This window comes from Lygodium microphyllum, chromosome 21 (genome assembly GCF_053477565.2).
Source record: "Lygodium microphyllum isolate KBCC chromosome 21, Lygodium_microphyllum_v1.1.10, whole genome shotgun sequence".
Classification (NCBI taxonomy): Eukaryota; Viridiplantae; Streptophyta; class Polypodiopsida; order Schizaeales; family Lygodiaceae; genus Lygodium; species Lygodium microphyllum.
Genome location: NC_141155.1, coordinates 39464034 through 39481840, shown reverse-complemented (window position 1 = coordinate 39481840; position 17807 = coordinate 39464034). Strand labels below are relative to the sequence as shown.

At 41.7% G+C, this 17807-nt stretch overlaps 1 protein-coding gene across 1 annotated transcript; it reads left to right on the top strand.

The window, feature by feature from the left end:
* The first annotated feature begins 6431 nt into the window (after positions 1-6431).
* LOC148017907 (protein JINGUBANG-like) lies at positions 6432-8266 on the top strand. Its single transcript, XM_087661884.1, has one exon. The coding sequence runs from the start codon at positions 6508-6510 to the stop codon at positions 7897-7899; it is 1392 nt and encodes a 463-aa protein (XP_087518010.1). The 5' UTR covers positions 6432-6507; the 3' UTR covers positions 7900-8266.
* Positions 8267-17807: the final 9541 nt, after the last annotated feature.

Here is a 17807-nt window from a genome sequence, read left to right as displayed (position 1 = left end):
TTGAGGAATACAATGACTTATTTCATATGCCTACATCCCTCCCTCCCAAAAGACAAGTGGACCACCCACTTGACCTAGAGCCCTATTCCAAGCCAGTGAACAGACCACCATATAGAATCTCCAAGTGTGAGTGTGAATAGGTTGCAAAGCAAATCAAGGAGTTGTTGGAGATGGGCTTCATCGAACCGAGTTCTTCCCCCTATGCATCCCTTGTCCTCTTAGTCAAAAAGAAAGATGGCTCCTTCCGCATGTGTGTTAACTACAAAGATTTGAACAAGATTACAGTGAAGAACCGCTACCCCATCCCACGGATTGATGATTTGCTGGACGAGTTAAAAGGGGCATGCTTTTTCACTAAGATTGACTTGCGCTCTAGCTACCATCAGATTTGTATGCGGGTAGGAGATGAGGTCAAAACAGCCTTCTGGACTGATTGTGGACTTTACCATTTTCTTGTGATGCCTTTTGGGTCGACTAACACCCCTGCCACCTTTCAAAGCCTCATGAACAAAATCCTACAACTCTTTTTGCTCAAGTTCGTGCTTTTTTTCTTTGATGACATCCTCATTTATAGCAAGTCATCTATGGAGCACTTGACACACGTTCAGATGGTGTTTGACATATTGAGAGAGCATCGACTCTTTGCTAAGGAGAGCAAATGTATATTAATGTAGACATCTCTGGAGTACTTGGGACACATTGTAAGCAAAAATGGTATATAGACTGACCCCAAAAAGGTGCAATGTGTTAAGGATTGGCCCACTCCTTCCACCACCACCTCCTTGCGTGGCTTCCTTGGTCTCTCTTCATTCTACAGACGCTTCATTAAGCACTATGCCACCATTGCAGCACCTTTGACTGATCGCTTGAAAAAAGAGACATTCTTTTGGGATGCCACTGCAGATCATATCTTCAAACAATTAAAGGATGCGCTTACTTCATCCCCCATCCTTGTTTGCCCTGAATTCTCTAAGCTCTTTACCATTCATTGTGATGCCAGTGGCCGGGGTATTGATGCAGTATTGTTGCAAGAGCATGGTGTGATTGCATTTGAAAGCCGCAAGCTTGATGAGAAGGAGATGCAAATGAATGTATATGACCAAGAGATGTTGGCCATCCTCCATGCCATCAAGAAATGGCACCACTATTTGTATGGCAGTCGCTTCCAAGTGAAAAGAGATCACCGAGTCCTCCAATACTTATTGACTCAGTCTACTTTGACTCCTAAGCAAAGGCGATGGGTGGCAACCTTACAAAACTATGACTTTGACATTTCACACACGCGGGGCAAGGATAATATTGTGGATGATTCTCTCTCTCGAATGTGGGCATGCAGAGTGTCATCTATCTTAGAATTGCACAGTGATTGGGTTGAAGAGCTCCAGGAGGCTTACTTGTTAGATGACCATTTCAGCCACATATTTCAGAAATTATAGCATGGGGTTATGGCTGAAAACTCCCAATATCAACTCAGGCATGGCCTTATTTGGTCCCATGGCAAGATTGTCATCCCACACACTTCCCCCTTCACACAGAAGATCATGGAAGAAATGCATTCTTGCCCCACTGCCGGTCACTTGGGTGTTTTCAAAACATATGACAGGATTGCCAAGATCTTTCATTGGAAAGGCTTATGGAAGGACGTCAAGGACTTTGTGACCAAATGTGTTCTATGCCAACAGAACAAGGATAGTATGCTCAGGCCCGCTGGCCTCTTGTAGCCTCTCCCCATCCTTGACGGGAAATGGACTCACATCACAATGGACTTTATCACCGACCTTCTTGTGACTAATAAAGGGTGGAACAGTATCTATGTGGTAGTTGATCGCCTCACCAAAGATGCCCACTTTATCCCCACTAAGTTCCAATATACTACCTCTTAGGTGGCCACTCAGTTCATGGAAAATGACTTCAAGTTGCATGGCTTACCACAAGTCATAGTACATGATTGGGATGCAAAGTTTATGAGCAACTTCTGGCAGACAGTTTTCACCTCCATGGGGACCAAGCTTGCTCCATCCACTGCATACCACCCTCAGATTGATGGAAAAACTGAGAGAGTGAACAAATGGCTTGAGATATACTTGAGGCACTTTTGCCATGATGTACAACACAATTGGGATACATGGCTTCACTTGGTCGAGTTTGCATATAATAACTCCACACACTCTAGCATTGGAGTTTTCCCTTTTGAGGCCTTATATGGGTATAAGGTTCCCCTTCCTACAGTCTTGTTTACTAATAAGATCAATCCTTAGAGCCAAGCTGAATTGGATCTCATGCAAGCTTCACTTCAACAATGCAAAATGATTCTTCAAAAGGCCCAAACACAGATGAAACTCTATGCTGATGAAAGACGCATGCATTTGGAATTCCAAGAAGGGGAATTGGTCCTTTTGAAAGTGCCTAAGTCCCGCTACTCCACTCTCAAAGAGGGCAGCAGTAACAAGCTAGCCCACCGCTTCTATGGCCCATACTGCATCTTGAAGAGAGTTGGCGACTTGGCCTACCGCTTAGAACTTCCCCCTACCACCAAAATCCACAATGTGTTTCATGTCAGTCAGCTGAAACCCTTTGTAGGCTCCTCAATGGACTATGTGGAAGAACTTCCCCCCATCGATGAAGAGGGCATCACTGAATATGTTCCTGAAGCGATCATTGGGCAGCGAGATAAGCACTTACGATCCCGATCCATCAAAGAATACCTCATCAAATGATAGGGCCTACCCTTGGAAGAAGCCTCTTGGCACCCAACAACCATCCTCGATGAATCTCCCTACCTCCGTGAACCCTAACGGCTGGAAGACTAGCCGTGGTCATGACCCCAATTGCCCATTTCTCGCCCGCAGACTACACACTGTTTTAGAATAGTTTTGTACTTACTCAAATCCAATGCATGTGCATTCTACATAGGCTGAAAGTACTCGTCATAAGCTCCGTTTCGACATATAGTACACCCCATTTGGAGCTACCTATCAAAAGTTATGACCAGTTTACTTCAGCCGACCGGTCCAGGACTGTATGTTGTCCCTAGTCTCTCCACACCTATTCTTCATTGTCAAAGGGCTCTGAGTAGTACTCGACAACCCTCCCTTAGCCCACCCATCACTCCCCTCTGTTTCTCCTTGTTTTTTAGGGCAAAAACCTTTCGCGTGGGGATGGATTGTAACAAGCAGGATACACACCGACTAGGGTTTAGACACCTTGTCACACTAACCGGGGTATTTAAGGTGTAAGAGCCCTAGATTAGGGTAACCAGTTATTATCAAGATCATACTCTTTACCTTCATCTCCAGCTTCCATGGCTTCCTTCTCCCTTCTCTCCTCTTTTCTCTCTTTCTCTCTCCTCTTCTAGTCTTCTTCCTTCTTCTTCTTATTCTCTTTCTCTCTCCTCAGCTCTCTTTCTCTCTCCCCTCAGCTTCTTTCATTACACTACTAGCTATACTAGCCCGTATAATTCAGATGCTAGACCCCAAAGGTCACCTTTATTCCCATCTTGATCATATAAACCTCATCTGACATACAAGTTATGGTAATGTTTGAGCTCACACATGGCTTTTAGCTCACACATGGCTTCTCCTCATAATGGGGGCATCACAACTTTGACTACATGGATCACTTGGGGAACCTTAATGGGATAGGACATTGAGTCGGATAATTCAAAGGCTAGACCCCAAAGGTCACCTTTATTCCCATCTTGATCATATAGACCTCATCTGACATACAAGTTATGGTAATGTTTGAGCTCACACATGGCTTTTAGCTCACACATGGTTTCTCCTCATAATGGGGCATCACAACTTTGACTACATGGATCACTTGGGGAACCTTGATGGGATAGGACATTGAGCTGATCTAATAACCCAAGACATTATATATCTTTATCATTCTATAAAACTTTTAAATATATCATTTTGCCAACATATATTATTTGTGTGTATTCATCATAATTTTGTTTCAAAAATATTTGAACAATGTGTGAAGAGGAGTTGAAGCAATTTGGAGGTTGTGATTTGCTAAGACAAACATGAGTACTTTATTCCAAAAGCCTTTTTTGGGAAAGGAAGGAAGATTATCATATGTAGAATCATTTGAGATGCTAATATCTAGGCCTCAAACAATATGTCTCAAATGGCAATAGAAGATGTAAGCAATTTCATGAACAATAAATTCTATATTTTCTTTTTATTTGGCTTGCATTGCAAAATTGTAATTGAATTCAAGTGTATGAGCAAGGTGTTTCCTAATCCTATAATGTTTTCACAAAGAGCTTTTAATCATTGTTTTAAAGGTTGAGTGAAAGTCATATAAGTTCTTCAGTTTTCACAAGTTAATCTATATAGCCTATTATTTTGTTGTTGATTACACCATTTTGCATATCATTGCCCTATTACGTGTAGATTTTGCACATGCATTATCCAAATTATGTTGAGTTGGATATTTGGAAATGGCTTTCCTTAATAGTTACTTTTTGAACAAGGTGCTTCTTTCTTGTAAACCATGAAGATCACCTTTTATATAAGGTAGTAACACTTTGAAATGAAGTTACTGAGTAATCAAGCAATTAACTATGAAAAGATGTATATGATATTTACTATTAATGGTCATTTACCATAGGAAAGGACACATATGATATTTAAAATTCATAAGAATGCCTTATTATGAATGTTATTGGTTGTTTGACATAAAAAAAGGACACATATGATATTTAATATTCAAAAGAATGCCTTAGGATGAAGACCATTTTGCCTAAAGGAAACGATAGAAGAGTATTGAATAAGAAAATCGTTCTCCATTGTGATTAGCTACAAAAAAGTGTGTTTGTTTTCTTATTGCAAAAAGTTGCATTTTCTTTTATTGAATCTTAATGGATGTTCTCATTAATAAGCTATACCACTTTCGGTGGCTCGATGAAAGGCTTGCAATGACACTTGTTACACTTGCAATGAACTTGTTGAAAAAGTATTACATTGTTATAATTAAGAACTACATATGTCTATTTCTCAATTGACATCTCTTTTGGCACAAGCACATGCTAAATAGATGCCACATAAAGGAGGATAAAATAATTCACTTAGTATTACATATTCAAAAAACCATTGTTAAATTATGTAATTTATTGAGCTTATCGTACATGCATAAAATTAGACTAAGATTTTGGAAGTCCTTATAGGAAAAAAGATATGTTTTGCTTGATTTTTGTGAAAAGCAATAGTGAATATTGTCAATATTGATTGATTGACAATCAATATTGGAACCTTTAGCTTTTGGAAGTTGGAAGGTTACTACAAGTCATGTTTATGATTTGGTTTTAGCTTTATTGTTGTGAAACCGTGGCTTTCATATGAGTGCATGGGGAAGGATACTTATCATAACATGCTTATGTTGTAGATGCAAAATGATTTCTGTATTAATTGAATATTGGGGCTTACATCGATACTTGTAATCAAGTGGTGCCCAAAGCCTTGATCATAGGTTTTACAAATGGTCCTATTGCAATATTTATATAAGACTAGCCAAGTACAGCCATGATAAGCTTATTTTTCATGTCATAGAAGGTGCCACAGTGCTCCCAATGAGAATGGAACCCATGACATTGGGTTTATTACACATTTTGCTACCACTTGAGATAGCAAATCTTGGCATCATGTATATATTTTGGGAAATTGGGTTGTTGTTGTGAAATCATGAGTTGCATATGATCCATGGGGAAGGATACTTATAACATGGAACTGGTCTTTTGACTATTCAGTTCATGTGGCATGAGGACCAGCTTCATAAGATGAGGTCACTCATGCAGACCAATTTGATTATGGACTGCAATATTGTTTTGGCCTGACAATCTCCTTTGCAGGTGATTAATCGACTATGGGCAATGCACACTATTAGGCTAGGGACTAATTCTAGTTCTTCAAACATAAAGTAGTTTGCTGATTGGAAGAGCTTGGACTTTTTTCCTTTTGGAAAGTTCAGAAAGGATGAATATGATATAGAACCCTTGACTCAAGTTTGTGAAGGTTCTTCTTTACCGAAACAACGCTAACATGGCATCGAATGACAGGTCGAATTTGAGAAATCGAGGCATTGCATCGCTGAGACATTGAGTTTCGTGAATTATCAACGGTCGGATCATGGATACAGATCACTGTGACCATCATTCGTGCATCACTCGCTTTTACAAGGCTTTATATTGCAAATTGTCTGACGGCGGAGAAGCACCACAACCACAAAATATAAAGGGAAGATCGGTTTGCCTTCTCCACTCGCCATAGGATATTTGAGACGGGCCCCGCTGCCTGCAGCTAGCCTGGTTCCCACTACATGCACTTTCCGATCGTCTCATCTCACACTTGTATAGTAGGCTAGTAGCTAGGGCCTGTATTCTATATATAGACTTGACATGAGTTTGATTATATCCCTCGTACTGGCTCTCCTTCCCTATTTACTATCTATCCGTCATCTGCGCGTAGACTCGTAGGGCCAGCCCAGAGTAGGAAGCTTCAGGAGATGAATATGATAGGCAGGATCTCTGATGCGCCGATCGAGCTGCATGAGAGTCCAGACTGCCAAGAATCCATAGCAGGAACAGCGAAGCCTGACCCCAGTAGTAGCTCTGCAGCGGCACCTTACGAATGTATCACGGTCCTGAATGGCAGTCGGTGTAGTACTAACACCGCACAAGCCGCTTTAGTGGTAGCTTCACTAATGGCGCCTCAGAGTCATCACTGCTTCGATCAGCAGGGACTCTCTGTTTCTGCCTGCGAGGAACATTTCTCCTCTTACTGCCGCCATATTTCGGCGATGGGTAAAGCTGTAGCTGGTGTCATTGAAGCTGTGGCCATGGTGGCAGATCATGAGAGAGTGTTCACTGCACACGAGGACCACAAGATTCGTGTGTGGAGAATGAAGGGGCGTACGGATCGTGATGGCAAGTGTACTACAATGCAGCTGCTAGGCGTGATGCCGGGGGTGAGGGAGTGCCTGACGGCGTCCTTGTTCGGCAGCAACTACGTGCAAGAGCGGCGCCACCACAAGCGGCTGTGGATGGAGCACGCGGACAGGATTTCGGCTCTGGCCACCGTCAGGTGTACTGCTGACGGCGAAGTCCTGCTGTACTCGGGATCGTGGGACAGAAGCGTGAAGGTGTGGAGAAAGGGCAGGTGCGTGGAGTCATGGCGAGCACACGATGACGCCATCAGTGCGGCAGCGGTGTCGGGTGACGGCCGTTATCTATACACAGCCTCCGCGGACGCCCAGGTGAAGGTGTGGGAGAGGCCTGATCATCGTTCATCGTACCACACTAATATTAAGAAGAAGAAGCAGAAGCAAACCATGAAGCATTCGCTGGTGGCCGCCTTGGAAGGCCACAGGGCGGCCGTCAACGCGCTGGCGGAGAGCGCTGACGGCGCCCTGCTTTTCTCCGGTGGCGGGGACTCAGCCATTCTTGTGTGGGAGAGGCGGTGGTGCCGGCCGCTCTCATCCTCATCCTCGCCGTCGTCGTCATCTTCGTCGTCATCGTCGCCGTCAGAGAATGATGGCGGCCACACAATCTTCAGCAGCACGTGGCGGCTGACGGGCTCCCTCCTCGGGCATCGCCAGGCTGTGCTGTGCCTGGCAGCCGCCCGGCCCCCGCCAGACAGTGCAGTCACGTCCGGCCTCCTCTGCAGCGGCTCTGCTGACAGAACCGTTCGAGTCTGGCAGTACTACACTCATCCTAGGTCAGTACATCCGCACGACAGTCCGATGAAGAGCTGTTGCATCGCCATCCTTCAGCAGCACACCGCCCCCGTCAAATACCTTGGCCTCCTAGCAGTGCAGCCGCGCTCCCGCTATCTCGCTCTTTTAAGTGGAAGCTTGAATCACGACGCTATAATGTGGAAAGTCTCACTAAGAGATTGAGCTTCAACTTTGTCAGACGAAAACAGTAGACTTTATAAGCTTAATTAGCAATTGTACCTACGGAAGATTTGTATTGCGGGGGATTCAGATGTCAATTAGCGAAAACTAAGATACTGAAACGTTATTCGTTTGACCATTAGTCTCTAGTAGCATACAAAGAGAAGTCATAACGAGGAATTGAAAATCCAGAAACGTGTGGATTTTTGTGATTTGGAAAGTTTATAAACTTTTTAAATTGATCGGTTTAACTGTATAGGAAATACTATTTTCTGTTTCCCCTTTTGCTCATCTTCTTCACCCTTGTCAACAAGCTCACACACACACATCTCTAGTCGAGCGACCTATTTTGACTTATGAAATACATAAGTACTCCACTCGGCCTCATTGATCACCTTACATCTTAAAAACCCGATGCAAATGGTTTTAAAAGGTGGATGGAGAGAGAGAGAGAGAAGTACAATATGCTGTCATGTATCATAAATAACTTTGCATCCCATCATTCATACATGATGCCATAACATGAATCACCTTTGCATGATTACATTTAATGTAGATTGTTAGGGACAAAAGCTTATGAGTCAATTCCAAGGCTTGTAGGGCAAAGAGACTTGCTTCAAGATAGCTTCAAATTGAGTTCCTGACAAGGATAAGTTACCACACCCAAGAAATAAGAGAAAAAGCTCATGTTAATTCAACTCAAAGCATCTATGAATGATCTACAAACATTGCCCTGCCATAGGGACACATAATACTTGCATATTTTGACAAGATGTCTTCTGTAGAGTAAGAAATGAATTAAAAGAACAATGCTGTAGCTAATTCTCTGAATATGGCTGAAGATATCAGCCCAAATATATTCTGAAATTCACCTTTGATGATAGCATAAACTTCCCCTAACACGATGTTGGTGTGTTTGGTGTCGAGAGTCCACCACAAGGGTAAGAGACAGCTGGGTGAAGGTAGACTCAAGGAGAGGAGTAGATGGAAGAGAAGGGGTTCAAAGAAATTGAAGATGTAGAAGAATACTCCCAAAAAGAATTAGAAAAATGTTGAAGAATATTAACAAAGATGAAGCCTGTCAGTTTCTTTCTGCATTACGAGAAGATATAACTCTAATAGACAAAAATGTATATAAAATAATATCTTCCTCTATGCTGCTTAGATCACCTTCCATTGGCTCCGAAAGGGGGAGTAGAATACCAGGACACTTGGTCAGAATTTTGTCAGATGACTCCTTCATCTCCCCCTTCGTAGTGCTGTTCACTGCCTAAAAACAGCAATCACACATTGCAAAATTTCGTCAATCTCTCTTTTTACATGAAATCCTCTCAAATTAGATGAAAGCTACATGGTTTCTTTTACATGTCATCCTAATCTAGAAGTTGTCTATAGTTTTATGGATTTTTACGAGATATAATATCTAAAATATAAAAAATGGGATAAAACTTGTCCAAAAATCTAATATTTTTGAACCATAGACACTGACACTAACGTCTAAAATGGCATTGTCTCTCTAAATCAATAAGAAAGCCACACTCTAGATTTTTTTACACGGTGTGCGCGAGGTGACACGATAGTATCGTTTATCATTATTTTTTACTTAAATGTTATATTTATTTATTAGATTTATACGCAACTCGATTCGTACCCAAAATTTAATATGTAGTGCTTTATCGAGCTCGTGCACAACATGTATTCATTCGAACACATGTACCAATAACTCAAAGATATAAATAAAATAAATAATAAGAGAATAAAAAATAAGACACACTAATTTTTTTAAATTCATATTCATAACATTTTACATGGGATCCATTACAACTAGGGTTTTACAAAATCTCTTTCGAAGCTACATTCTATATATGTTTTGGTAGTACACTCTATCATTGTTGATCTCCATGAGGACTATCCTTCCATTGCCAGAAGAACCTCGCTATCCACAAATCCCTATCGGTGAGGTTGACTCTGCTTGCATGTACTGCTACATAGACCAAGTTTCCGAACAAGTCGATAAGGTAAGCTTCGACAGCTTCCTATAGTGCAAGGAGGGCTTGGGCAGTCCAGCGATTGGGTTGTTGCAAGCGTGTTCCATCAGGAGATGCATGGTCTTTTGATAATGGTGGATCTCACGAAGTGTCTGGCTTCCATCAACGCTTGTGATGTTGGCATGGTGGTGGTAGTGGTAGTAGTAATGGTGGTGGTGGTGGAGCTGGGGAGGTGGCCTTTGTATAGGATTTTTAGGGGGCGTCTCCCAGCCGCTTGCTTGGTGTCTGCCATGTCTTCTAGGAGAGAAAACTCAAAACTCAAAAGTGAAATGTTTAAAATGAGGTGAAACTTTAAACTTATAGTAAAACTTTCAAAAAACCTTAAAATCTTAATTAATGTATCGAGGCTTTGAAAAAATATAAACAGTGATTCAATTGATAAGAAATTTTACATGTGGACTCCTCTAGGGTACATCAACTACCCAAAATTTTTTTGGCCTCATCAGAAGTCTCGGGGACACCTGTCCAAAGGCTCATGTCTAGGGCCCAGATTGATGGGCCCCAGATGTGAGCCTTCGGACAGGTGTCCTAAAGACTTCTAATGGGGCCAATTTTTTAATATCCATGAGTTTTTATGATGCTTGGAATGTGGGTGAAGTTTCACCAGATTTCGATTTGTAAAATTGAGAGTTCAATCATTTTTTGAAAATGCATTAATTGGATTATACTCCACTGATAACAAAAAAACTCACCACCACACTGAGTGTGCGAAATTGCATATTAAATGTGTTATCAACCAAAGTATGTGAAATATTAAAAACTTAAAAATTCACAAAAAATAAGTCATGTGTCAAATGGAATATCGCATATCGGATATAGTGTTACCAAACCACTTAATACAGTAAAGATATAGTGCATTGGCCTATGTACAACTAACCACTAATATGTACAACTAACCACTAATATGTATTTCATAGTGCATTGGCCTAATTACGAAACTATGAAATACACGGTAGATAGTGCATTGCACCAAGTACAACTAGAGCTAGGCTAAATTTCGCTCCATTTTGTAGACCACTGCTATCAAGTATTTGAAGGTCTACTAGAAACATAAACCCAAACTAAGCTCCTTACAATCTACAACCAAACCTGAGCTAAAAACATAGATCCAATTTATTATAGTTTCTCAAAGCATATTGTTGATATTAAGATTAAATGCATCCTTGTTGTTGCAGATCCTACAAACAAGAACCATATCTATGGGCTTAATAGTGATATATCGGGCATGAATGGCTAAAAGTTAAGAATCACACATTAGATCAATCAAGTAAGTTTCACATGCTCCTTGGAGAGCAAGCAAGGCTTGGCTTGACCATCGCTCCACATTCTTTGCCCGGTTCTTTGAAAAGAACTTGTGATGATGCCCTAACTGTAGATCTTACAGTATTAATTGCACCAATCTAGAGAATGGTGCCTTAGGAATAATCAAGTTGGCACTCTTCTTGAATTCCCTTATCTCACGTAGCGTAGCTATGCCTGATCTCTATCTTTGCTTCGTATGTGTTGGAGGACCTGTATTACCAGCTGGAGTAGTAGTGGGAGGTGGAGCAATAGGAGCATGTGGACCACCATTTTTGGACAATGGTGAACCATCATTATTGACCATACTAGGGCCACCATTGTTGGGCATAGCAGCACCACCATTATTAGCTGTAATAGGGCCACTGTTGTTGGCCACCAAGGGACCTTTGTCACTCAGAGTACACACACTAGATTGGAAAGAGTGTTGAGCTCTTGCTCTTGTAGGAGCCTTCCTAATAGGAAGCTTGGAACATGCCATGGTTGTGATGGTGAAGGATAGAAAGGTGGAGGGTAGAGTGAAGAGTACTGGAAAAAATGAAAGGAGAGACTTGACTTAAGTATGAAACTTTTAAACTTACTGTGGTCTAAATGAACTTTAAAATTAAAAAACATAGTTTGAAATCGACTTTGAAAAATATAGTGACAAACCTTTGAAATTTTAAACAAAATTTGCAAGACATCTCATGTTAAATATAGGAGTATTGACATGTCCTATCCTGGGTACCTGTGCTCTCTCTTGGACTCTAAATATATCAAAAGTATTATCTTTATCTAGGTCTCCATTTCTTGCCATCTGTGTCTTGGGTTGCCAACCATTCTGTGTGGCATTGTCTAGCTGTGATGTTTTCATATCTTACTTTTCTCACTTCATATATTGCCCTACTTATAAATTTTTCTTGAGAGGTTTTGGATTTGTTTTCTTTTTCCTCATATCATATCTCTAATCTCATATACCACCATTGTAATAATTTCCTGATAGAATTGGAATCATTGATACCACCTCCATGATCAGTTGCCTTTTGGAAAACACAACAAGCTTGCCAGTAAAATCGTTCCATGCCTTGACTTGACCATACTTTCAAACTTCCTTGATCTGCAAAGTATGGACCATGTGTTTAAAGTATATGCTACACAAGAAGAGAGATTAGAAACACAAACTAATTTGAAATGATGATATTTTTTTGTAATGGTGACAATACTGACCATGTAGTGTGTTATGATGCTTGTAGTCCATGCCTCCACCATGGACTTATGAAATTTAGCAACTGTCTCTTTAAATGTAATAGCACTACTACCCCTAAACCTCAACTTTTATAAGAGAGCTGCTAATCTATCTAGGTGTATCCACACTTCTACCTTTGCAATCCTCGTTCGTTCCCCATTGCTCCAATTCAGAACAGCAAGGTGCAACTTTTTCCATGCTCCATACTTCTCTGGTTATTTTACAAGTATATTTCCTTCCTCATCTTAAGGTGGAGATATAAACTTCCTAGCCTTGGGTCTGCCAAAACATGATTTACAAGGGATGTTTCCACTCTTTCCCAAACTTTTCTTGTCCTTTTTTATTTCTACTTGGTCCCCGTACAATCCAACTTCAGAGAGGACTTTTTCTACCTTATTGCATGTAGCATTAGCTTCTGAATCAGGCTACATCTTGTATGCAAAGCATATATAATCATATACTAGTTTCTCAATTATTCTAACCAAACAATGCAATGTACAAAAGTGAACCTTGTTAGTGGTATTTCCAAAATAGGGCACCGGTTTGGATCCACTGGAGCTAGCATTCCATTTCTCATGACTTTTTGATCACATGTTGGAGCACCTTGTTGTCCTACCTTGGCAAGCCATTCTTTCTTTCCATCTTTCCCTTTCTTCCTAGTTTACATGCAATATATGCACGAAAATTTTACATTTGCTATATTTGATAAACCAAACATACACTTCAATGTTTTTAAAATCACCGGCAAGATGCCATTCAACTTGATAGTTCCCCAACCCTTCGATGTGTAAAATTGTTCTATTATTTTGTTGCCGAATAACACTGGTTATATTAGTGAGGTTAAAAAAAAACTTTTACTTCATGGTCCTCCTTTGACACTTCAAATGCTGTAAACCACCATATTTCATTCTTTGACTGTACATTGAAGTATAAAGGATAGTTTTCATCGATGTTGGGATCCAATGCTATATTCATAAGTGTTATACTCACACGTTCAAGTTTTTGCCCCTTAATAATCTCACTCTCATCAATTTTGAGGGCAAACTTAAGCTTGCCTCTACATTCTTCCATAGACATATTGTAGAACTTGACCATAACAATTTGAACCCTACATATATCCAATACAAAGTTGTTGGATATGCATTTAATACAAATGCAACTTCCTTGGAACCATACTTCAATATGTGTGTAGTTTCCAGATGCGTTGGCTCATCAATTAGTTTTAAAACTTTCTTCTTAGTTCATCTCACATAGTCCTCTCTCTTCGCCCCCCTTCTCCCTCTTTCCATCTATATATATATATATATATATATATATATACATATGTATATGTATACATATACATATGTATATGTATATATTTATATATATGAGTTGAAACTTAAGGATCAAAAAACAACTATGAAGAATACTAACATCACAGAGATTAAAAAAATAAAGATACCTCCATTATCACTTGATTGCTTGCAGTATAGAGTGTTGAAGAGGAAGATATCTTATAGCACAATACTGAAGAGGGAGATTGCTTGTAGAAAGGTAGAGAGTGTTGTAGATAGAGATTATTTGATTTCAGCAAATGTTATCAAAACCACTGCTTAGATTGCTTGTAGTTGGGTAGAGAGTGTTGTAGATAGTACTGAGTGTTGCTTCAGAAGAATTCATATGCAAGAAACCATATTCTGGAGGGAAGGAGAAGAGTACACAAAATTTCAAACAAAACTAGAGCTTTGAGAGGGAATGAAGAAATGCCCAGAAATAGGCATATACTTGTCCAAAAATAATAAAACTTTACAAGAAAACTCTCAAGTCAAAAAGGTGTCTCTAGGTAAAAAATAATATTAAAATATGATGTGTACATCATTTTATATCATTTTTTAACTTGCACCCTTTTAAGAAGCAAGAATAAGAATGATTCTAATATATTTTCATGTTGAAAAGTCATGAGGGCATTAAAGAGTCATATATTAATAATTGGCTCCATTTTTAGAGAAAATAGAATTGTATTTTTTAAGTTATGAGGATTTTGAGAAAAAGTGACATTATCTTACAGTTTGAGAATAAAGTAATAGGTGAAATCTATTGAAAATACTGAAAGGTGAGAAGGATCGAAGCTTGCATGCGAGCTATGGCGGGAGAGCAAGAGCAAGAAAGAGAGAGACAAGAAATGGGAACTCCAACGGTCACAATGTGTGACCGGGCCTTCCTTTATTCAAACTGCTACTTAAAAGAATAAAGAATAAAGTGACGTGACGGGCGCCCGCCACCTGCAGTGTGCAGTGGCGGGTACTGTCAGTGTAGTAATACATAGGGCGGCACGGCGGAGGCGCCTTTACCCCCAACAACCTCCCACTTAAAGGCAAATCTTTCCTAGTGAGAGAGAAAAGAAAAAAGAAAAGACAGTACAAATGTACATAGGTACAAGGGATGAGGAAAGGCGACATCTCATCCAACGCCCATCAACCTCCTGAGGAAGGCAAAGCGCTCAGTAGTGAGGCTCTTCGTGAGCAGATCTGCAGGATTCTCGTCAGTGGAGATCTTGACAAGGTCAACAGACCTGTCCTCCACGACACCACGTATGAAGTGATACCTCACCTCAATGTGTTTCGTCTTCGCATGGAAGACCGGATTCTTAGCCAACTGAATGGCACTCATAGAATCCGAATGCAGTGTAGGTGTAGCATCATTCCCAAGGTCAGCAACTAGATAGCCTAACCATATGGCCTCCTTGCAAGCCTCAGTGGCTGCAACATACTCGGCCTCAGTGGTAGACAAAGCCGTACACTTCTGAACCCTGGACATCCAAGAGACAGCCCCTCCAGCATAGGTGAATACATAGCCAGAAGTGGACTTCCTACTATCTGCATGTCCTGCATAATCGGAGTCAGTGTACCCCACAACCCCTGTATCCTGGCTGCCATAGCAAATACACATATCTGCTGTGCCCTTCAGATACCTCATGATACCCTTCACGGTATCCCAATGTCTGCTGCCAGGTGTAGCCATATAGCGTGCCACAACACCAACTGCATGCGCAATATCTGGACGAGTGGCTATCATGGCATACATCAAACTGCCCACGGCTGAAGCATAAGGGATCTTGGCCATCTCGGCCTTCTGCTCATCTGTCTGCGGACAATCGTCCTGTGATATCTTCACATAAGAAGGTAATGGACAGCCAATAGGCTTTACGTCCTGCATGCGGAAGCGCTCAAGGACTTTATGAATGTACTCCCGCTGTGAGATACAAAAGCCCCTGATGCCTATCGCGCTTAATGCGCATCCCAAGTATATGTGAGGCCTGTCCCAAATCCTTCATCTCAAAGCTCTTCTTCAGCTGAGATTTAAGAGCATCTAGCTCATCATGAGCTTTCCCTGCTATCAGCATATCATCAACATAGAGTACCAAGATAAGCAAACTGCCATCACGGGCTTTCTTCGTGTAAAGACACGGATCCATAGCACTCCTGCTGTAGCCCTATGACTGCATAAAGGCATCAAACTTATGATACCATTCCCTAGGTGCCTGCTTCAAGCCATACAAGCTCTTCTTCAACTTGCACACTAGGTGCTCCCTGGCAGGTTCTGCAAAGCCCTTAGGCTGATCCATATAGATCTCATCATGCAAGTCCCCATGTAGAAAAGCCGTCTTGACATCCATCTGATATAGATCTAAGTCAAGCTGTGCAACCAAAGCCAAGACTAAGCGCAGGGTGGTCATCTTAACCAGAGGAGAGAAGACCTCATCAAAGTCCACACCATGTTCCTGCTTAAAATCCTTTGCTACCAATCTAGCCTTGTATGTCGGCTTGGGGTGTCTAGGGGTACTTTTCAGCTTATACACCCACTTGCATGGCAAAGCCTTCTTGCCCTTAGGCAAGGCAACCAAATCCCAAGTCTCATTCTTATGCAGGGAGTCTATCTCAGACTGCATAGCCCTCTCCCAGGAGTGACTGTCACCCCTACGCATAGCCTCATCATAAGTGAAAGGCTCTCCTGCATCTGTAACCAAAACATAATGCATAGAGGGCTGAAATCTGTTAGGTGGACGTCTGTCTCTAGCAGACCATCTCACCGCAGGCTCTGCTGCCTGTCTAACTGCCTGTCCAACACCTTGGCCCTGTGGAGGAACTGCTACAGGCTGTACTACTGGCTGTGCTGGAGCTCTAGGCTCCTCCTGAAAGATCACTCTGCGGATCTCAACCACCTTTTCAGGCTGCCTGTGCATCTTGTCTTCATGGAAGATGACATCATGGCTGCGTACTATTTTCTGCGCCTGCAGATCCCATAGGCAATAGCCCATCTCTCCTGACTCACCATAGCCAAGGAATATGCATTTAATGCTCTTTGGATCCAATTTACTCCTCTTGTCCTTGGGCACATGGCAGAATGCCTCATATCCAAAGACACGGAGATGCGCATAAGAGAGTGGCTTACCAGCCCAAACTTCCTTTGCAACCTGGAAATCCAATCCACTGGAAGGCGATCGGTTTATGACATGCACTGCTATACTAACTGCCTCAGCCCAAAAACTCTGGGGTAGGCCTGCATGGCTAAGCATAGAGCGCACACGCTCCTGAATAGTACTATTCATGCGCTCAGCCAAACCATTCTGGGGTGGGGTGTAAGGGGCGGTCAACTGACGCTTAATACCCCTGTCATCACAAAACTGCTCAAAAGCATGCGAGACATATTCTCCCCCATTATCTGTCCTAAGGCATTTCAGCCTATACCCAGTCTGGTTCTCAACAAGAGCAAGCCATCTCTGAAAAACTGCCAAGACATCGGACTTCTGCTTTATGGAATAAGCCCACACTTTCCTAGAAAAATCATCAATGAAGGTAACGAAGTACTTCGTGCCACCCATAGACATGCAACGCATAGGCCCATAAACATCGGAATGCACCAATGCCAAGGGCTCACTCATGTGTGGCCTACCCGATTTCTTATGCGCAGACCTATTCTGCTTACCATAAAGAAAATGATCACACGAGTCAAAACATGCATAATCCAAAGGCGGAAGATACTGCAAACCAGATAACATTTTCATCCTTCAAAGACATGTGCCCTAAACGAGCATGCCAAAGTGATACATGTGGGATAGAACCCACTGCCAAAACATGGACAACTGAGGACCCAGATACAACAAGAGGATAGAGGCTGCCAGCCTTGGCGCCTCTAGCAAGCACAAGTCTGCCTTTGGTAATCTTCCAGGCAGAATCCCCAAAACAGACATGAAACCCTGCATCATCCAACTGTCTTGCAGACATAAGACTGCGCGTAAGCACAGGTACATGACATACATCCCTGAGCAAAAAGGAACTGCCTGTGGAAAACTGCAA

Coding starts and splice junctions, on each gene's coding strand:
- LOC148017907 (XM_087661884.1), top strand. CDS start 6,508: ATGAATATGATAGGCAGGATCTCTGATGCGCCGATCGAGCTGCATGAG.